Source organism: Thamnophis elegans, chromosome 2 (assembly GCF_009769535.1).
Source record: "Thamnophis elegans isolate rThaEle1 chromosome 2, rThaEle1.pri, whole genome shotgun sequence".
NCBI lineage: Eukaryota > Metazoa > Chordata > Lepidosauria > Squamata > Colubridae > Thamnophis > Thamnophis elegans.
In genome coordinates, this window is record NC_045542.1 from 39,480,209 (window position 1) to 39,497,055 (window position 16,847).

The window sequence follows — 16,847 nt, forward strand, 5'->3', positions numbered from 1 at the left end:
GTGATCAGTGTAGCAACTGCTCAGGGAAACAACCCCCAGCATCTGCCAGAAGCGTCTCCCAAAGACCAGAAACCCATGCTGTTGTTTTGGGTGCCCAGCTTGATGTCTTTTTCCAGCATGGAAAAGTTGCCAAAAGGTCCCTGCGGAGCAGCTCAAGGCATGGAAGATGAATGAGGGGAAATTAGATAATAAGGAGGCAGAAATTCCACAAACCTGTATTTAATTTTGGAGCTTTGGGCAATAACTTCAGTTGGTTTTGAGTGAAATTACAATCGTAACCCTGTAGCAATAGGACTCAAAGTACAGGAGCATTGTTCATGGAAATCAAATATAAACAATGCAGACTTTTTCACAATGCAAATCAGAGGATGTAGGGGTAACCCATGGCTGCTTCCTTGGCCAATTTGTGTCCTGTCTCAGGGAGGAAAAGATATTTAAGCTTCCTTGTCTCGTTATTGTCCATTTTTTACTCCAGCAATAGTTCTAAATACCATTCTCACATGAGTCGTGAGAAATTAAAAGCTCATAAATGTAAAGCCTCAATCCCCACCACAAATTTATTATTTACTATTATGTACTAATGTATGAATAAAACCCTCAATTACAGATAGTCCTTGACCTATGACAATTGGCCCCAAAATTTCCATTGCTAAGCAAGGCAGTTATTAAGTGAGTTTTACCCCCTTTTATGACCTTTCTTACCATCGATGTTAAATGAATCACTGTAGCTATAAAGTCAGTAAACGGCGGTTAAGTGAATCTGGCTTCCTCATTGACTTTGCTTGTCATAAAGTCGCAAATGAGGATCAAATGACCTTGGGACACAACAAGCGTCATAAATACATGCCAGTTGCCAAGCATCTGAATTTTGAACACATGACCATGGGGATGCCTCAATGATCATAAGTGGGGAAAATGGTCATAAGTCTTTTTTTTTTCAGGGCTGTTTAGTGAGCAGTCACTCAAGAAATGGTTTTAAGTTGAGGACTACCTGTACATAGGATTTTGAGCTACCCATTGGCTAAAAGTTATAAAATACAATATCATATATTAAACTCCATTGGGTTACTAATACAACAGAATTTAAGATGGCAAGTCAATGTAGGAATATAGGCCGATCATTTGGAAACCTAAAAAGACCATTCCTAGTGGAGGTTATCTACTGGATTTGATTCACTACTCAGGCTTTGTAATCTTACAATCATAGGTCCTATGTAGGGAGGAAAGGAACTACTTTCCATGCTCCTTTGATGCCAAGCGACTAAGGGACACCCTCAAAATACTTGATGAAGAACTTTCATGGGAGATTTAAAGACACTAAACATCACATGGGAAAATGCTGAAATATTCACCCAAGTATTTGCCCAAGATACTGTGCTGCTGTTTAGATCATCACTTTAACTTTGGATTTAACCTGTCTTGACAATCAATTACTCATGAGGAAAAGTAATTCTGATTTTCAAACTCATTTTAACCCAAAAGAATAAAGTGTCCCATTGAGTAAAATCAAGAAGGGAATATGTTTAGTGGCAAGACATTCAACATGCCTGTAGTTTTGCTTCCAGTTATTACAGTACATTCTAATCATCTTGTGTTATAGCATAAACACATTTACTTGCTTACAGGAACCCGTTGCACCAGCCAGTAGGCTTTCTCTTGATAATCCACAGTATACCGGTCTTCTTTCGTTCGTTCCTTTCCTGCGCTGCAAAATCCAAGAAATGTTTTAAAAAAATAAATCAAAACAGGAGATTATAATTGTTCCTTGGGACTATTTATACATTCTAACAGGAAATAACATAAAAAACATGGCATGGAATTTTCTTGCAGATCTTTAATACACATGATGGAGAAAAATCTGCCACTTCATTGTATAAATATTCCCTTTTTTTAAATTAAGAGATCATTCTTTGAATATTTCTCTCTAAACAGTAGAGACAGTCCATCCTTTAGTGACCTAAGAAGATGGTGAATAAGATGTTTTCTAAAACAAAAATTACAATAAAGGAATTGTGTTCTAGATTAAGATGAGATAAAGCAACCACAAACTTTACTTTCATATTATGAAATTGGCTATGACCAGTCACTAAAAAAATGTTCTCCTAAAACAGATATCAGTGTAAACATCCCATTTCAGGCTAAGAAAATAACATTTATACCTCTCAAACAGATTGTGCATGCCATGAATTTGGACATGGGCAGACCATTGTCCATGCATTTTATTTATGTGCAAAACTGCAAGTCTGTTATTAATGATGAGGTTCAAGCAAAAGCAAAGCCAGGTCAATTTTTGATGACTGTTCTTTAAAAAAGGGAGAAGGTAAAATTGCTCTGCTACTGAATACCTGCTGTTGCTTATTATTTATTCCTACACTCAAACAAAATATGGGTAATCCTTGGCTTACAAACACAATTGAGTCCAAAATTTCCATTGCAAAACAAGACAGTTGTTAAGTGAATTTTGACCCATTTTATGACCTTTCTTGCCACAGCTGTTGTGAATCATTGAAGTTGTTTTACTTAGTAACACGGTTCTTAAGTGAATCCAGCTCCCCCTTTGATTTGCTTGTCAGAAGGTTGCAAAGGGGGTCACAAGACCCCAGGACACTGCAACTGTCATAAATACATGCCAGTTGCCAAGTATCCGAATTTTGATCATGTGACCATGAGGATACCGCAATGGTCGTAAGTGTGAAAAATGGTCACGTCACTTTTTTCAGTGCTGTTGTAACTTCTATCACTAAATGAATGGTTGTAAGTCAAGGACTACTCGTATATACTCCTCAGATAAGAAATGTCTTCTACCTGTACTGCTCCTTGGCCTGCATAATAATGAAATCCCACTTATGGTTGATGCGTTTGTTCAATATGTTATAATGTTCCTGGAAAAGAAACAGTAAGGAAGAAAACAGCAAAGTCAACATTGTTATGCACTCACAACAAAAGGATGTGATAAACAGTTGCAACGGTGATTTTATGCACCAAGCATAAAATAAACAAGATTGATAACATTATTCAACAAAACTTCTTAATATTAATCGCAATGGCAATAGTGAAGTGGTCAATACTTAAAAGGGATAAATGTTTTGACAGTGTTTCAAAATAATGAAAAAGAAAAAGTTGTGTTTTTTTCCTTTACACAGGTATATATCACTTGTTGAAAAGAGATCCCAGGTAGGAGGAGGAATTAAAAATGCACTGGAGCATGTACAATACAATAACATTAAAACATATAAAATATAATATAGGTAGTGATCTTCAACCCATTGAGCCCAAAATTTCCATTCCTAAGCAAGATAGTTGTTAAATGAGTTTTGCCCCATTTTACAACTTTTCTTGCCACGGTTGTTAAGTGAATCAGTGCAGTTGTTAAGTTAGTAACATGGTTGTTAGATGAATCTGGTTTCCCCCATTGACTTTGCTTGTCAGAAGGTCACAAAATGGGATCACATGATCCTGGGACACTGCAACTGTCATAAATATGAGCCAATTGCCAAGCGTCTGAATTTTGATTACTTGACCATGACCATGGGGTTGCTGCATCAGTTGTAAGTATGAAAAAGGGTTATGTCACTTTTTTAGTACTGTTGTATCTTCAAACGGTCACTAAATCAAAATTTGTAAGTTGAGGACTCCCTGTAAAGAACGCATAACAATTGTGAGAAGATAAGTGTGCGCTTCAGTTTGAAGCCTAAAAAGTGTTTTGGAGCTGGCATGGACATGTACCAGAGGTGGTATTCAGCAGGTTCTGACCAGTTCTGGAGAACCAGCAGCGGAAATTTTGAGTAGTTCGGAGAACCGATAAATACCACCTCTGACTGCCTGCCCCCATCTATTCTCTGCCTCCCGAGTCCCAGCTTATATGGGATGGAATGGGGATTTGCAGTACCATCCCCTGCCACGGCCACCAAGCCCCACCCACAGAACTGGTAGTAAAAAAATTTGAACCCCACCATTGAATCCCACCTTCCATCTCCTTAAGAAACAGTGAAGCCAGGAAAATATGTTTGAGTTAAGGCAGTGCTAAGGCACTACACAGATAGGATATAAGTCCCTCCACTGTCAGCAGCTAGATTTGAGTTGATTCTGGTTGACCACCCCTATATATGTAGAGGTGTAATATATGTATGTAAAAAATGTGGAAATAACCTTAATGATGGAATGGATGCACTGTTCAAAGAGGAATTGTTCATCAAGTGTTTTTCTGGGAAGTAGAAAATAAAAGAAACAAACTAAAAGTAGCTTTGTTTTTACAGGTAGTCCTCAACTTACAGCAGTTCATTCAGTGACTGTTTGAAGTTACAATGGCATTGAAAAAAAGGAATTCTGACAGTTTTTTACACTTACGGCTGTTGCAGAATTCCCATGGGCAAATGATTAAAATTCAGACATTTAATAACTGACTCATATTTATGGCAGTTGCAGTGTCCTGGGGTCATGTGACACCTTCAATCTTCTGAGAAGCCAATGGGGAAGCTTAACAAGTGTGCTACTAACTAAATAACTGCAGTGATTCACTTAACAACTGTGGGAAGAAAAGTCATAACATGGGGCAAAACTCACTTAACAACTATCTTACTTAGCAACAGAAATTTTGGACTCAATTGTGGTCCTAACTCTAAATTGTTTGGCATATGAGGGGGAAATTCTGAATCTATTATACCATACAATAATAAGATAGCATTCCTGGAATCCTTGTGGGGTATATTTCCTAACCTGGCTTACCTCAAAGGAAGTTGCCAAAAGTTTTGAACAAGTATTACTTAGGTTGTTTCTTGGCTGTGGTGCTTACAAGCAGCCAATTCCTATGGTGTGGTGTGGTGTGGTGTGGTGTGTTATAGCATGTTATATAGTTCATACTGCATTCTTTCCAAAAACAAGAACAACTATTTGGAACAAAACCACCTTTAAATTAACTTCCTGTTTTGCTTTTCTTTTTTTAAATGAATTGTTTTTAATTTTCATCTTAATTGTTTTCAAACCTTGTTATTCTTATTCTAATAGATTTAGGATTTTTCCCTCCTTCTCTTATAAAGTACTCTGGGTTCCTTTGAGGAGAAAGTGGCATATAAATAAAAGAAGTAAACAAGCATGTTCTTAAGCTTCATGAGCTTATCGTATCTCAATAATCTGATTTGGTAAACTGACTAAGTACTGAAATAATGCTACTGCTTAAGATACTTAGAAAAAATATTGCATAAGGAAAAAAAAATACCTTCCTACCTTTTCATAATCTTCTAGAGCTCCTTTCTTCTTAATATTTCTCTTTGCTAGATAAATGGCTGGAGGATATTTTTTTAAAAAGAGAAAGTACTTTATTGCACAGCTGTAAAAACCAAATGAATATGATTAATGACTTAGTCTGAATATTACACAATATTTTCCAAAGGGAGGCTGTGTCCCAGAGGCATCAAGGCAAAATAGATGGAATTCCAGGAAACCAGGCTTCACAAGAACATGGGTGCTGGTGTCTTCTTCAGACACATCATCTTGAATCACACTATCAGTGTGGAGGAGGCTAAGGCAAGTGAGGGGTGGGTAGAAGTTTAGGGAAGTTTAGATGGGAAGCATCCATTAAATCAGTGTTTCCCAACCTTGGTAACGGGAAGCGATCCGGACTTCAACTCCCAGAAACCCCCAGCCAGCATTCGCTGGCTGGGGGATTCTGGGAGTTGAAGTCCGGATCGCTTCCCGTTGCCAAGTTTGGGAAACACTGCATTAAATAACTGAAGCCAAATACTTTGAATTAATGTATGTGCAAGTTATATATACAGCAAAGATCAGAGCTGCTGTTTTATGTTCCTGGTTGGCATATTTTTTACTCATGACTTTAAAAGAGGAATGACTTTCAATGCTCTTCAAAGATCAAGGGTTAATTAGGAATAAAAAGACTCCCTTTTAAAGAGAAGACTGTATTTTTCTCCATAAATGACTCCTTATATCAAAGTTATTAAAACAGAGGACATTTTGATTTTATGTGATTTTTGCTGACAGTGAAGTTTCAACAAGAAAAGTGAGGTAATAGGTTAAACTTACCGTAATCTGTATCGTCTGCTCCCCACTGCTGGGTTGGCCAAAAGTAGGGTGTCTGTAGGAAGGAAGACAAAAACTAAGAATCAAATTCTTGATAATTTTCTTACCAAACTCTTCTAAATCATTCTTATATTTAGTGTATGACTGCTAACCAGTAAAGCTTAAAAGGTTTTAAAATTCATTTCAACACGTTTCTTCCCCATTATTTTTTCATTATTTTACAACAACTTTGAATAATGTTTTAACAATTGGGTGGGGAGCTGAAAAGTGTGAAGTGAAAGCCAAAAATGCTAAGAACACAGGTGGTCCTTGATTTACAACCTTTCATTTAGTGACCAAAGTTACAACAGCACTGAAAAAAAGTGACTTACAACTGGTCTTCGTACTTACAACCATTGTTAGCATCCCCATGAAGATTGGGCACTTGTTAATTAGCATGTATTTCAGAGGTGGCGTTCAGTAGGTTCTGACCAGTTCTGGAGAACCATAGCGGAAATTTTGAGTAGTTCGGAGAACCGGTAAATACCACCTCTAACTGACTCGCTCCCATCTATTCTCTGCCTCCCGAGTCCCAGTTGATCGGGAGGGAATGGGGATTTTGCAGTAACCTTCCCCTGCCACACCCATTGAGCAATGCCCACCAAACCATGCTATGCCCACCAAGCCATGCCCACAGAACCGGTAGTAAAAAAAAATTAATCCCACCACTTATGTATTTGTGATGGTTTCAGTGCCCCAGGGTCACACAATTGCCCTTTACATCCTTCCTAGGCAGTTTCTGACAATGTGGGAAGCTGGATTTGCTTAACAACCATGTGATTCACTTAACAACTGCACTGACTTGCTTAAGAACTGTGGCAAACAAGTCATAAAACTGAGCTCAAATCACTTAACTGCTTAACAACAGAAATTCTTATGACCCATGTGGTCCATTAGTTGAGGACTACCTTTAATAACATTAGAAAAATTCATTAACCTTTAAACTGTAGATTCTCTCTTAGTATTTGCATTTCATGGTGAAAATGTTATATATGGTACAGATAATCTTCGTTTAGATACCACAATTAGAACTAGCAAATTGATTGTTAAGTGAAGCAGTCACCAACAAAACCAAAGCTGTGCTTATCATCTTACTTCAACTTAACAGCTTTAAGGACCTGCGGAGATTGTAAAAGGGAGGATTACATTGCAAAGTTATTTTTGCGTCACCGCTGTAACTACAAAAAGTCACTAAATGAGGCAGTTGCTGACCAAGGACTACCAGCAATTAGTTTGCAGCTGTTTTTCACTTTTATGTTGAAATAGCTATCATTGATTCACTCCATCAAAATCGTGTTTCTTTTTGTGGTTATTAAATTATATAACAAAGAAAATATGAAAGATGGAAAAAGAGGCCAAGGAAGGATAGAAAAAAACCCCATGGAGACTAGAGGTAGAAATGGCGGGGACAATTTGTCCTTATTCCATTCCCAATTTCCATGATAGAACTCAGAGCAAAAAAGGTGTTCCTCTTTTATTTGTGTATAGCTCTATTGGGATTCCAACTCCCAAAATTCCTAGTCACCATAGCCACAAGAAAACCTGGCTTGCATTTATGACTTTTATAATCTGGAGAGTATGGCCTGCCTCATGCTCTAAGCTACTTTTTTCTTTTAGCATCATTTTCTTAACCATTTTAAGGTTTGTATGTTTTTATCATTGACTGCTATTCTTTTCCAAGATCATTTTTACTGCATGACACTGTACGGAAGCAACTATACAGGCCGTTGTGATTGACAGGCAGCAAGTACAAGCTTTAAGAAAATAAATAGAAACAGGTCATTAGTGCCGCTGTGATGCAAAGCAGGTTATCTTTCTTCTTATTTGCTCTACTAATCCACCCACCTGGAATCGATAAAGACTGGTGTCCCCTTTGAGATTCAGATTCTTTCGGTCCTGAAGAGGATAGACGTACCCACACTTCACCATCATACTTCCTAAATGTAGCCCCTCTTTAAGAAAAAAACAATACAGATCAGTTGCTTTCAATGGGGAACACAAAATAAAGGCAAACTACTCACTTCAGGGGGAAAATAATTGTATGTCCTTACCTTCGTTGGTAATGTCCAAACGCTTCACAATCCATTGCAGCATATCACAACCTGGAGGACAAAGACAACACAGACAACAGATTTAGGTTAACCCAAGTTTCATTCCTTCTTTTCTTCCTGGTTAGTACAGACAGTCCTCGACCTACGACCACAATTGAGCCCAACATTTCTGCTGCTAAGCAAGACAGTTTTTAAGTGAGTTTTGCCTCATTTTACAATCTTTCTTGCCATGGTTGTTAAGTGAATCATTGTAATGGTTAAGTTAGTAACACGGTTGTTCAGTGAATCTGACTTTCTCCTTGACTTTGCTTGTCAGAAGATTGAAAAAGGTGATCATATGATACCACGACATTGCTACCATCATAAATATGAGTCAGTTGCCAAGTGGCCAAATTTTGATCACATGACCATGGGGATTCTGCAATGGTTATAAGTGTGAAAAATGGTCATAAGTCACATTTTTCAATACGATTGTAACTTTGAACGGTCACTAAATGAATGATTGTAAGTCAATGACTACCTGTAGGAACCTGTATTTTCCAGACTATGACACACTTTTTTGTCTCCTAAAAAGGGGGGTGAAAATTTCTGTGCATCTTATACACCGAATATTGCAGAAGCCCCACCCACCCACCAGCCATTTTGGGGCCTTTGCACATCCTGTTTTTTGGCCTTTTTTCAGGGTTTTTCCCCCCCAAAAAATGGGCCAAAAAAGCCTCAAAAACGGACCAAAAAAAGCCAAAAAACCAGGTCGAAAAAACCCTCAAAAATGGATAGAAACAAAAAGGCTGGGAAAGGGCTGAAAAAAGGCACCAAAAAGGGGGGCCAAAAACCTTTTGTTGTTGTTTTCGTCTTCTAAATTTAGGTGCGTCTTATAGTCTGAAAAATACGGTATATTTATCTACAGAGGCAATGGGAAAACTAGAAATCTACAGATATACCTCACAGCACCATGAACAGACAAAGCTTTGCTGGTGAGCTGAGGTTATTTTAAAAAGGGGTCACTGTTTAACATCTATTCTATATGGATCTCATTTTTTTTTCATTTAAAGAGGTGTTTGCATTCCTCTCAAAACTTGCATATAATATTTGCTTAAAGGGAAAGCAGGATTACAGAAAATATACATGTGCATGTCCTGCTTTGTGGCAAATAAAACCAAAACATTACAGTTGCAATGCTTTTAAAGGCTTTTAAAAGAATTAAAAACCTTTACTACTTAAAAAAACATACAACAGAGCCAATTAGTGCAGCAATCTGCAGCATGGTGAAAAATATGCTCATGGTTATCTTCTGGGACACTTGTCAATCTCCCTTATCAAACCTGGCTCTTAAACTGCTTTAGTGTCTCTTAAATTTGCAGAAATGGGAGGTTGGTGTGCTGCTACAAAAGAAAGGTTTAACTTCCAACATTGTTTTTGTTTGCAAAAATGCCTTTCAGCTTTGCATACACCACCTAGAAATCTTTGCATATTAAAAATGGAAGGCGACAGCAGCCTAAGGCCTTTTTTTGCCAAAAAAGAAAGAAAGAAAAATAGAAAGAAAGAAAGAAAGAAAGAAAGAAGGAAGGAAGGAAGGAAGGAAGGAAGGAAGGAAGGAAGGAAGGAAGGAAGGAAGGAAGGAAGGAAGGAAGGAAAGAAAGAAAATCTAAGGTGGTTCCAAGATGCTAGTAAGTGGTTCACTTGCTTTCTGGGAAATGGATATATTTAGAGAGAGATAAGTCATCTTGGAGTCCCTTGAACTGCAAGGTGATCAAACTGGTCAGTCCTAGAGAAAATCAACCCTGACTGATCTTTAGAAGGCCAGATCCTTAAGATGAAACTCAAATACTTTGGCCACCTAATGAGAAGGAAGGACTCACTGGAGAAGAGCCTAATGCTGGAAAAGATTGAGGGCAAAAGAAGAAGGGGACGACAGAGAATGAGGTGGCTGGATGGAGTCACTGAAGCAGTCAGTGTGAGCTTAAATGGACTCCGGGGGGATGGTAGAGGACAGGAAGGCCTGGAGGAACGTTGTCTATGGGATCATGATGGGTTGGACACAACTTTGCAACTAACAACAAAAAAAGTCATCTTGGATACTTTGTGAGTAGGGTCATTTTGTTAAACCTCCACATTCATAATTCCAAATAAATTCAGGGGCTCAAAATGGCTGACTTCATCTCAGCTATTGTAGTTATCTGAGGAAAGACAAACTGGTATGAAATATACATAGTCCTCAACTTAGTTCACAACAGTCACTCGAGCCCTTGTGACCTCTAGGCTGGAATACTGCAACGTGCTCTACATGGGGCTGCCCTTGAAGAGCATCCGGCGACTTCAGCTAGTCCAGAATGCAGCCGCGCGAGTGATTGTGGGTGCCCCACGGTTCGCCCACATAACACCTATCCTCCGCGAGCTGCGCTGGCTACCTGTTGATCTCTGGGTGCGCTTCAAGGTGCTACTTACCACCCATAAAGCCCTCCATGGTAGTGGATCTGAGTACTTTTTTTTTTATAGACTTATATACCGCTTCATAGGGCTTTCAGCCCTCTCTAAGCAGTTTACAGAGTCAGAATATTGCCCCCACAGTCTGGGTCCTCATTTCACCCACCTCGGAAGGATGGAAGGCTGAGTCAACCTTGAGCCGGTGAGATATGAACCACTGAACTGCAGATAGCAGTCAGCTGAAGTGGCCTGCAGCACTGCACTCTAACCACTGCGCCACCTTGGCTCTTCTTGAGAGACCGCCTCCTGCCAATTACCAATTACCTCCTCACGACCTATTAGATCACACAGATTAGGCCTCCTCCGAGTTCCATCCGCCAGTCAATGTCGACTGGCAACTATGCGGAGGAGAGCCTTTTCAGTAGTAGCTCCGACCCTTTGGAACGATCTCCCCGTGGAGATTCGTACCCTCACCACCATCCAGACCTTTCGCACAGCCCTCAAGATCTGGCTATCCCGTCAGGCCTGGGGATAAAGATTGTAATCCGTCCCCACCCGAATGATGAATGAATGTTGTGTTCTATTTTAATTTATGTATTGTTTATGTCTTATTGTTTTGTATTCCCCTCCCTATAAATTGTAAGCCGCCCTGAGTCCCCTCAGGGAAAAGGGCGGCCTATAAATAATAAACCTTAAACCTTAAACCTTATAACCATTTGTTTACTGACCGTTTGAAATTACAATAGAACTGAGAAAAACTTACTTATGACCATTTTTCACCTTTATGACCATTACAGAAATCCCATGGTCATGTGATCAAAATTCAGATGTTTGGAAACTGGCATGTATTTATGACACTTGGATTGGGATCATATGATCCTCATTTGTAATCTTCCCTGCTGCCTTCCAAGAAACAAAGTCAAGTAGGGAAGCCAGAGTCACTTAAGAACCGCATGATTCATTTAACAACCGTGGCAAAAGGTTGTAAGATAGTGCAAAAGTCACTTAACAACTGTCTTGCTTAACAATACAACTGGTTGTGGTTATTAAGTCAAAATATACATGTAAGAGAAAGGATAACAGCATGAACTATGAAAAAAACACCTGCTATTTGGTCCTATTTTGGATTCTAATCAAAATAATTGTTCCAGCCCCCAAAGGATCCCTTGGCCTAATAGTAACTTGAGTTCTGTGGTCTTTTTAAAGTCTTTAGTATTTATGGTATCTCAAATGATTTAAAGCTACTTGCTTTTTGACCAAAAAGAACCCTTTCCTTCTGATTTCCAAAGCACACGTTTTTGCTACATTGAGTTGTTAAAAGATGAACTCTGCCTTGGGCTTGCAACTGAAAAACTAAATCATAATGCAACCTATGGGGAAAATGTGAATTAAATTGTATTCTCTCAACAAGGTGACTCACTGGGAACATAGTATTTCCTCTACAAAAGAAAACAGCAGGTTAGCCAGCAGTCATGTATTTCAACTAAAGAGTTACTTGGAAATTAAAAATGAAGCACAAAAGCAGGCATCAGATTTCAAAGGCTAGAACCTATATCCTAGCCAGTAAAAGGCTATTCAGGGAGTTTATATAAAATGAGGATTAATGCTGTCTTCAAGTACATTTAATTAATGTGAAATGGCTAGTAGAGAAGAAATGATGAAGATGCATTTGTGGTTTTCTAAGAGGTTGGGGTGGAGGTTTTTTTTAAGGGAAAGTTAAAAAAAAAATCTTACTTATGAATCAGAAATATAGTGCACATTTTCAGGCATGTTAAAACCAGAAATCTAATTTGGGAACAAATCCATTTCTCTGGGCATGTATTCATGCTCAGTTCTAAATGCTGCCAAAATGCAATTCAAAATGCTACCCCTTCTTGACATGTGATTGCTTGAGAAGCACACATCAGCAGTTAGGAGCTCTTATCCCCATTATGGAAAGTGCTTCCCAAAATAGAGGAAATTAAAAGATTAACCTGTCACTCAGACCCTGCTTAGGTAACCTTATCTGCATCTGCTTTTCCCCTTAAGAGACGATGCTTACTGTCAGAACCTTGAATTCACCATAAAGCTATACCTGTTACTGTATTCAGAGGAATGCGGAGGCCTTCTATGTTTCCTTCCTCTTAAGAGATACAGCCACTACAACTTCAAGTTTTTTTTTTTCATTGACCAATGAGTAAGGAGGCAGGACAACTGAAATTGTTTAAACTGAGAGATTGCCATGAGACAATTACTGTATAAAACCAACATCAATCAAATCGCCTTTGAACTAAGAATAACATTATTTGATGAATGTGACATAAGTTAAATGAACCATGGAAAAGAACTGGAAAGAATATTGCAAGGTAATGACTGGCTAGGAAAATGTTGTCGACAGGACAAAATATTTCCTAGGACTATCATCTGAATTAGTTCAACTAACAGGCTGCACTTTACAAGGCCTGTAAAAATGTGTGCAGTCAAACCGTGGCAAGCTGGTTCAGGAGGGCTTGAAATGGAATCTGAGGGTTGGGGGTTTGGAAATGAAAATCCTGAAGTATGTACGCTTGAGGAAGTGGGGCCGCTGCTGAAGGATGCTTCTTAAGCTAGTCAAAGAAAAATGGGAAAAATTATTATTATAGATTTAATTTTCTGCAATCAACTCTGAGAACCTGGAAAACAGAGTATTATCTCTACGCCTTGTCTAAAATACTAACTTCCATGATAATCTTACAGTTCTTATACTGAGATTATTATTTTGGAGTAAGGGCAGTACATTTTTAATATACATATACATACAAGTGCTCCTTGATTAACAACCATTTGTTCAGTGACCTTTTGAACTTGCCACAGTATTGAATGAATGGTACTTATAACCCGTTCTTGACTCTTACGTTCCTGCTGTTGCAACATCGCTTCAGCCTTGTAATCCAAATCCGGGTCCTGGGCACCTGGCTTGCAATTACAATGTTGCAATGTTTCATAGTCACCTGGCCTTCTTGGCCAGGTGTCTACTAGCAAAGTCAATTGGGAAGCCTGCAGGAGATCACAAAGGGCGACCACATAATGTCCTTGCTTAATGGTCATGATGAATTCACTTAACCAAGAAGTGCTAGAATTGCTGCCACAGTCATGTGACATCACATTTTATGACTCTGTCATTTAGCAATGGAAATTCCAAACTCAATTGCCGTTGCTGGAGAATAAACTATGGAAGCAAGACAAGTACAGTTTTCCCCAGTATTGTCTGACCTTAAAACAGATATTGAAATTGGTTTTAAATGAATAGGTTCTAGGACTACCAATCAAAACTATTACACAGCTACTCTGCCTTTGTCTCCTTAATGGATTTTCTGTGACAATTAGTGGAAGAAGTGGGAAAGCAAAGGAAGGCTACAAATAGCAGACAGTAATGTCAAGGTTTTTATAAGGAAGGTTGCTGTGAGCACAGTGGAGAGTCAGCTGAAGACTACTCTAAAAAAAACAGATTATCTAAATTCCTTCCACAGATATACAGGTCTTTATTATCATTTTTCCTCTACAGCACGGGTGTCAAACTCAATCGTGTCATGGGACGGATTGTGATGTAATATGACTTTTTTGTCTTTGCGGAGCTGGGTAGGCATGGCCTGAATGTGACGTATCCAGCCCACGGGGCTGCCAGTCTGACAGGCCTGCTTTATAGTGTTAGGATCAGTGGCGGGATTCAAAAAAATTTACTACCGGTTCTGTGGGCATGGCTTGGTGGGTGCGGCATGGCTTGGTGGGCGTAGCAGGTGAAGGATACTGTAAAATCTCCATTCCCTCCCCAGTCCAGGGTAAGGTTACTGCAAAATCCCCATTCCCTCCTGATCAGCTGGGACTCAGGAGGCAGAGAATAGATGGGGGCGGGGCCAGTCAGAGGTGGTATTTACCAGTTCTCCAAACTACTCAAAATTTCCGCTACTGGTTCTCCAGAACTGGTCAGAACCTGCTGAATACCACCTCTGGTTAGGGTGGCAGTTTCTGTTGTCATCTTCTTGGACTGCTATTGTGACTGTTTTCCAACATCAAAGGCAGGAATAAAGTGACTGATGAATATGGAGTAATAATACATAATGAAAACCTAATGTATGAGATTGTCTTCTATTGTCCAGTATGTCAGACTTACCAACCACAGTATGTGGAATGCTGCTCTCCGGCATGTTCTGAATTTGTGTTTTGATGCCAGATTGTGGATCTTGCATTTCTACCAACAAAACCTCCAACTGCAAATCGTAGTAGAGATATATGAGGAATGAAACAAAAGGAAAAGCAGTAAGAATTACATGAGTATGCAAAATGAACAGAAATATTATTCCTTGACTTAATTCTCTGGGAGTCCTCCGGGATTGGGCAGCCTATAAATCTAATAAATTAAATTAAATTAATTAATTAAATGCACCAATAAGAAAAAGTAAACATTTAAACCACTGTTTTAAGTGCTTTATTACTGGAGACATTGTTTTTAAGTGTGGCTGATTAATGACAGGTTGGTACACAAGAAAACCATCTCCACCCACAACACTGCGGTAGATGAATACTTTAACCTGGTGTCAGATCATTTCCTCATCAGGTGGTGAATCACAGTTGCCCAGAACCTGTGTGGATGTGGGGAGGCATTATTTTGGTTTGTCCTGGTTGCCTAATAGATCTGGATGGTTGTCAGAGAGTATTTGGGGTTTGCCCTGACAATCTGATAAGACAGTTCTATTTCATGCCAGGTCAACCTGTAGAATGTGGAGGTAACCAAAGTACATGATACAATTGCCCCAGAGTAGCCTTTCTCCATTCACCAGTCCTCGCCTGCTCCTTGGTTTACTGAGGAGTTGAAGGAAAATAATATTTGAGTGCCCATTTATGGTTTTATGAGTTGGCATAAAACCATACATGGGCATGACCAAGCATTGATAAAAGCCCAAGTTTAGAGTTACACAGAGCATAAAATGATCAATTCTTCTTCTTGCTTATTTCATCCATAGACTGTCAACCAATAGTCTTGTCATGAAACCCAAATCCTGGGTTTGTGGGAGAAATGGGTAAGCCATTGCTTCAACATTTACATCAAATTGTGGGTTTTTGAAACACAAATTTGCTTGTATTCCATTTGTAAGAAACTGATGGAGATAGTGTTGTTTTTCAGGAAAGCAAAGAAAGCAATTTTTAAGAGATGTGGGTATAAAAGTTCAGTAGGAAATTGGGACATTAAGGGTAAAAAGTTCAAGACTGGAAAAAAGGAAGGGTCTGCTATTCCAATAAGCGAGTCAACTTGGGCACAGATTAGTTAACAGTGTCAACCATACAGCCTAGTTACTAGGCCCTAGTATATAGTGGAGAAATTAAGTAACCGCTTGCCTCAATTTATTATGCTTATGCTGCAAGAATTGTAAGGAAACAAGAAATGTAGGTTAAGTAATAAAAAAGGGACAAAGGTAATCTGGAAAAGGGGGAACTGGGCAAAACATGGGGAAACAGATTAAACAAGGGGAAATTCATGGAGAAACAGGTGTTCCAGGAAGATTGCAACCCTGTGGTCTTTGTCAAAGGGGGCTTCAGGGAGGGATTTGTAATTGGGGTGGAGGAAATAAAAAGCTGGAGAAATGCATTCCTCTGCGTGCCTACATTGCTAGCCAGCGGCACTTGCAAGAATATTTAACATGCAATAAACTGTTTGCTGCTTCACTTCATGACTCTGTCAAATTTCTGACTGGTGAGTCCACTTTTACAAGTTTGGTTTGGATACTAATCGGACAGAGGCTATAGTGATGTCTTGTAAAATTATCTAAGGTTGTTTGGAGCCCAAGAATCTGAGACTATGGGCAGGTCCTCTGTATAATGCTATTATCTGTAAGATTGACTGACTGACAGGTTTCTGTGGCTGATTTGGGAGATAATTAACACCTTTTGAGGGAAGGCATGATGCTCACTGTCTTGAAGAGACAGAAGTAGTACATAATACAAATGAATGAATAATCTGGAGAAGCCTTCCCTGGACCCAAGTGTTCTTGATAACGTTAGTCCAATTTCCAACATCTGGGAAAGGTTGTGAGGTTGTGGTTCAACTTCAGAGGATCCTGGAAGAAACAGATTATATGGATCCTTTCCAATCAGGTTGACTGGCAGAAACTGCATCTGTCTTTCTGCTACACGATCTTCATTGAGACTTGAATGGGAAGAGTCTTGGTCTTTTTAGATCTCATGAATATTTGACTTCAATAAAGCATTGCCGGCAGCAGTTGAAATTTGAGGGCACCACTTCTGGAGACAGTTCCATAAATATGCAATCTTTGTGCATGAAATTAT

At 39.1% G+C, this 16,847-nt stretch overlaps 1 protein-coding gene across 1 annotated transcript in view; it reads right to left on the bottom strand.

The window, feature by feature from the left end:
- Nucleotides 1-16,847, bottom strand: part of RGS9 (regulator of G protein signaling 9) — a 48,672-nt gene that overhangs the window by 26,023 nt on the left and 5,802 nt on the right. The window contains exons 2-8 of the mRNA XM_032238993.1: nucleotides 14,677-14,773; nucleotides 8,124-8,174; nucleotides 7,918-8,024; nucleotides 6,037-6,088; nucleotides 5,224-5,282; nucleotides 2,806-2,882; nucleotides 1,624-1,705 (exon numbers count right to left, since the gene is read on the bottom strand). Of these exons, the coding sequence (XP_032094884.1) occupies nucleotides 1,624-1,705; nucleotides 2,806-2,882; nucleotides 5,224-5,282; nucleotides 6,037-6,088; nucleotides 7,918-8,024; nucleotides 8,124-8,174; nucleotides 14,677-14,773 (525 nt within the window). The remainder of the gene's footprint in view (nucleotides 1-1,623; nucleotides 1,706-2,805; nucleotides 2,883-5,223; nucleotides 5,283-6,036; nucleotides 6,089-7,917; nucleotides 8,025-8,123; nucleotides 8,175-14,676; nucleotides 14,774-16,847) is intronic.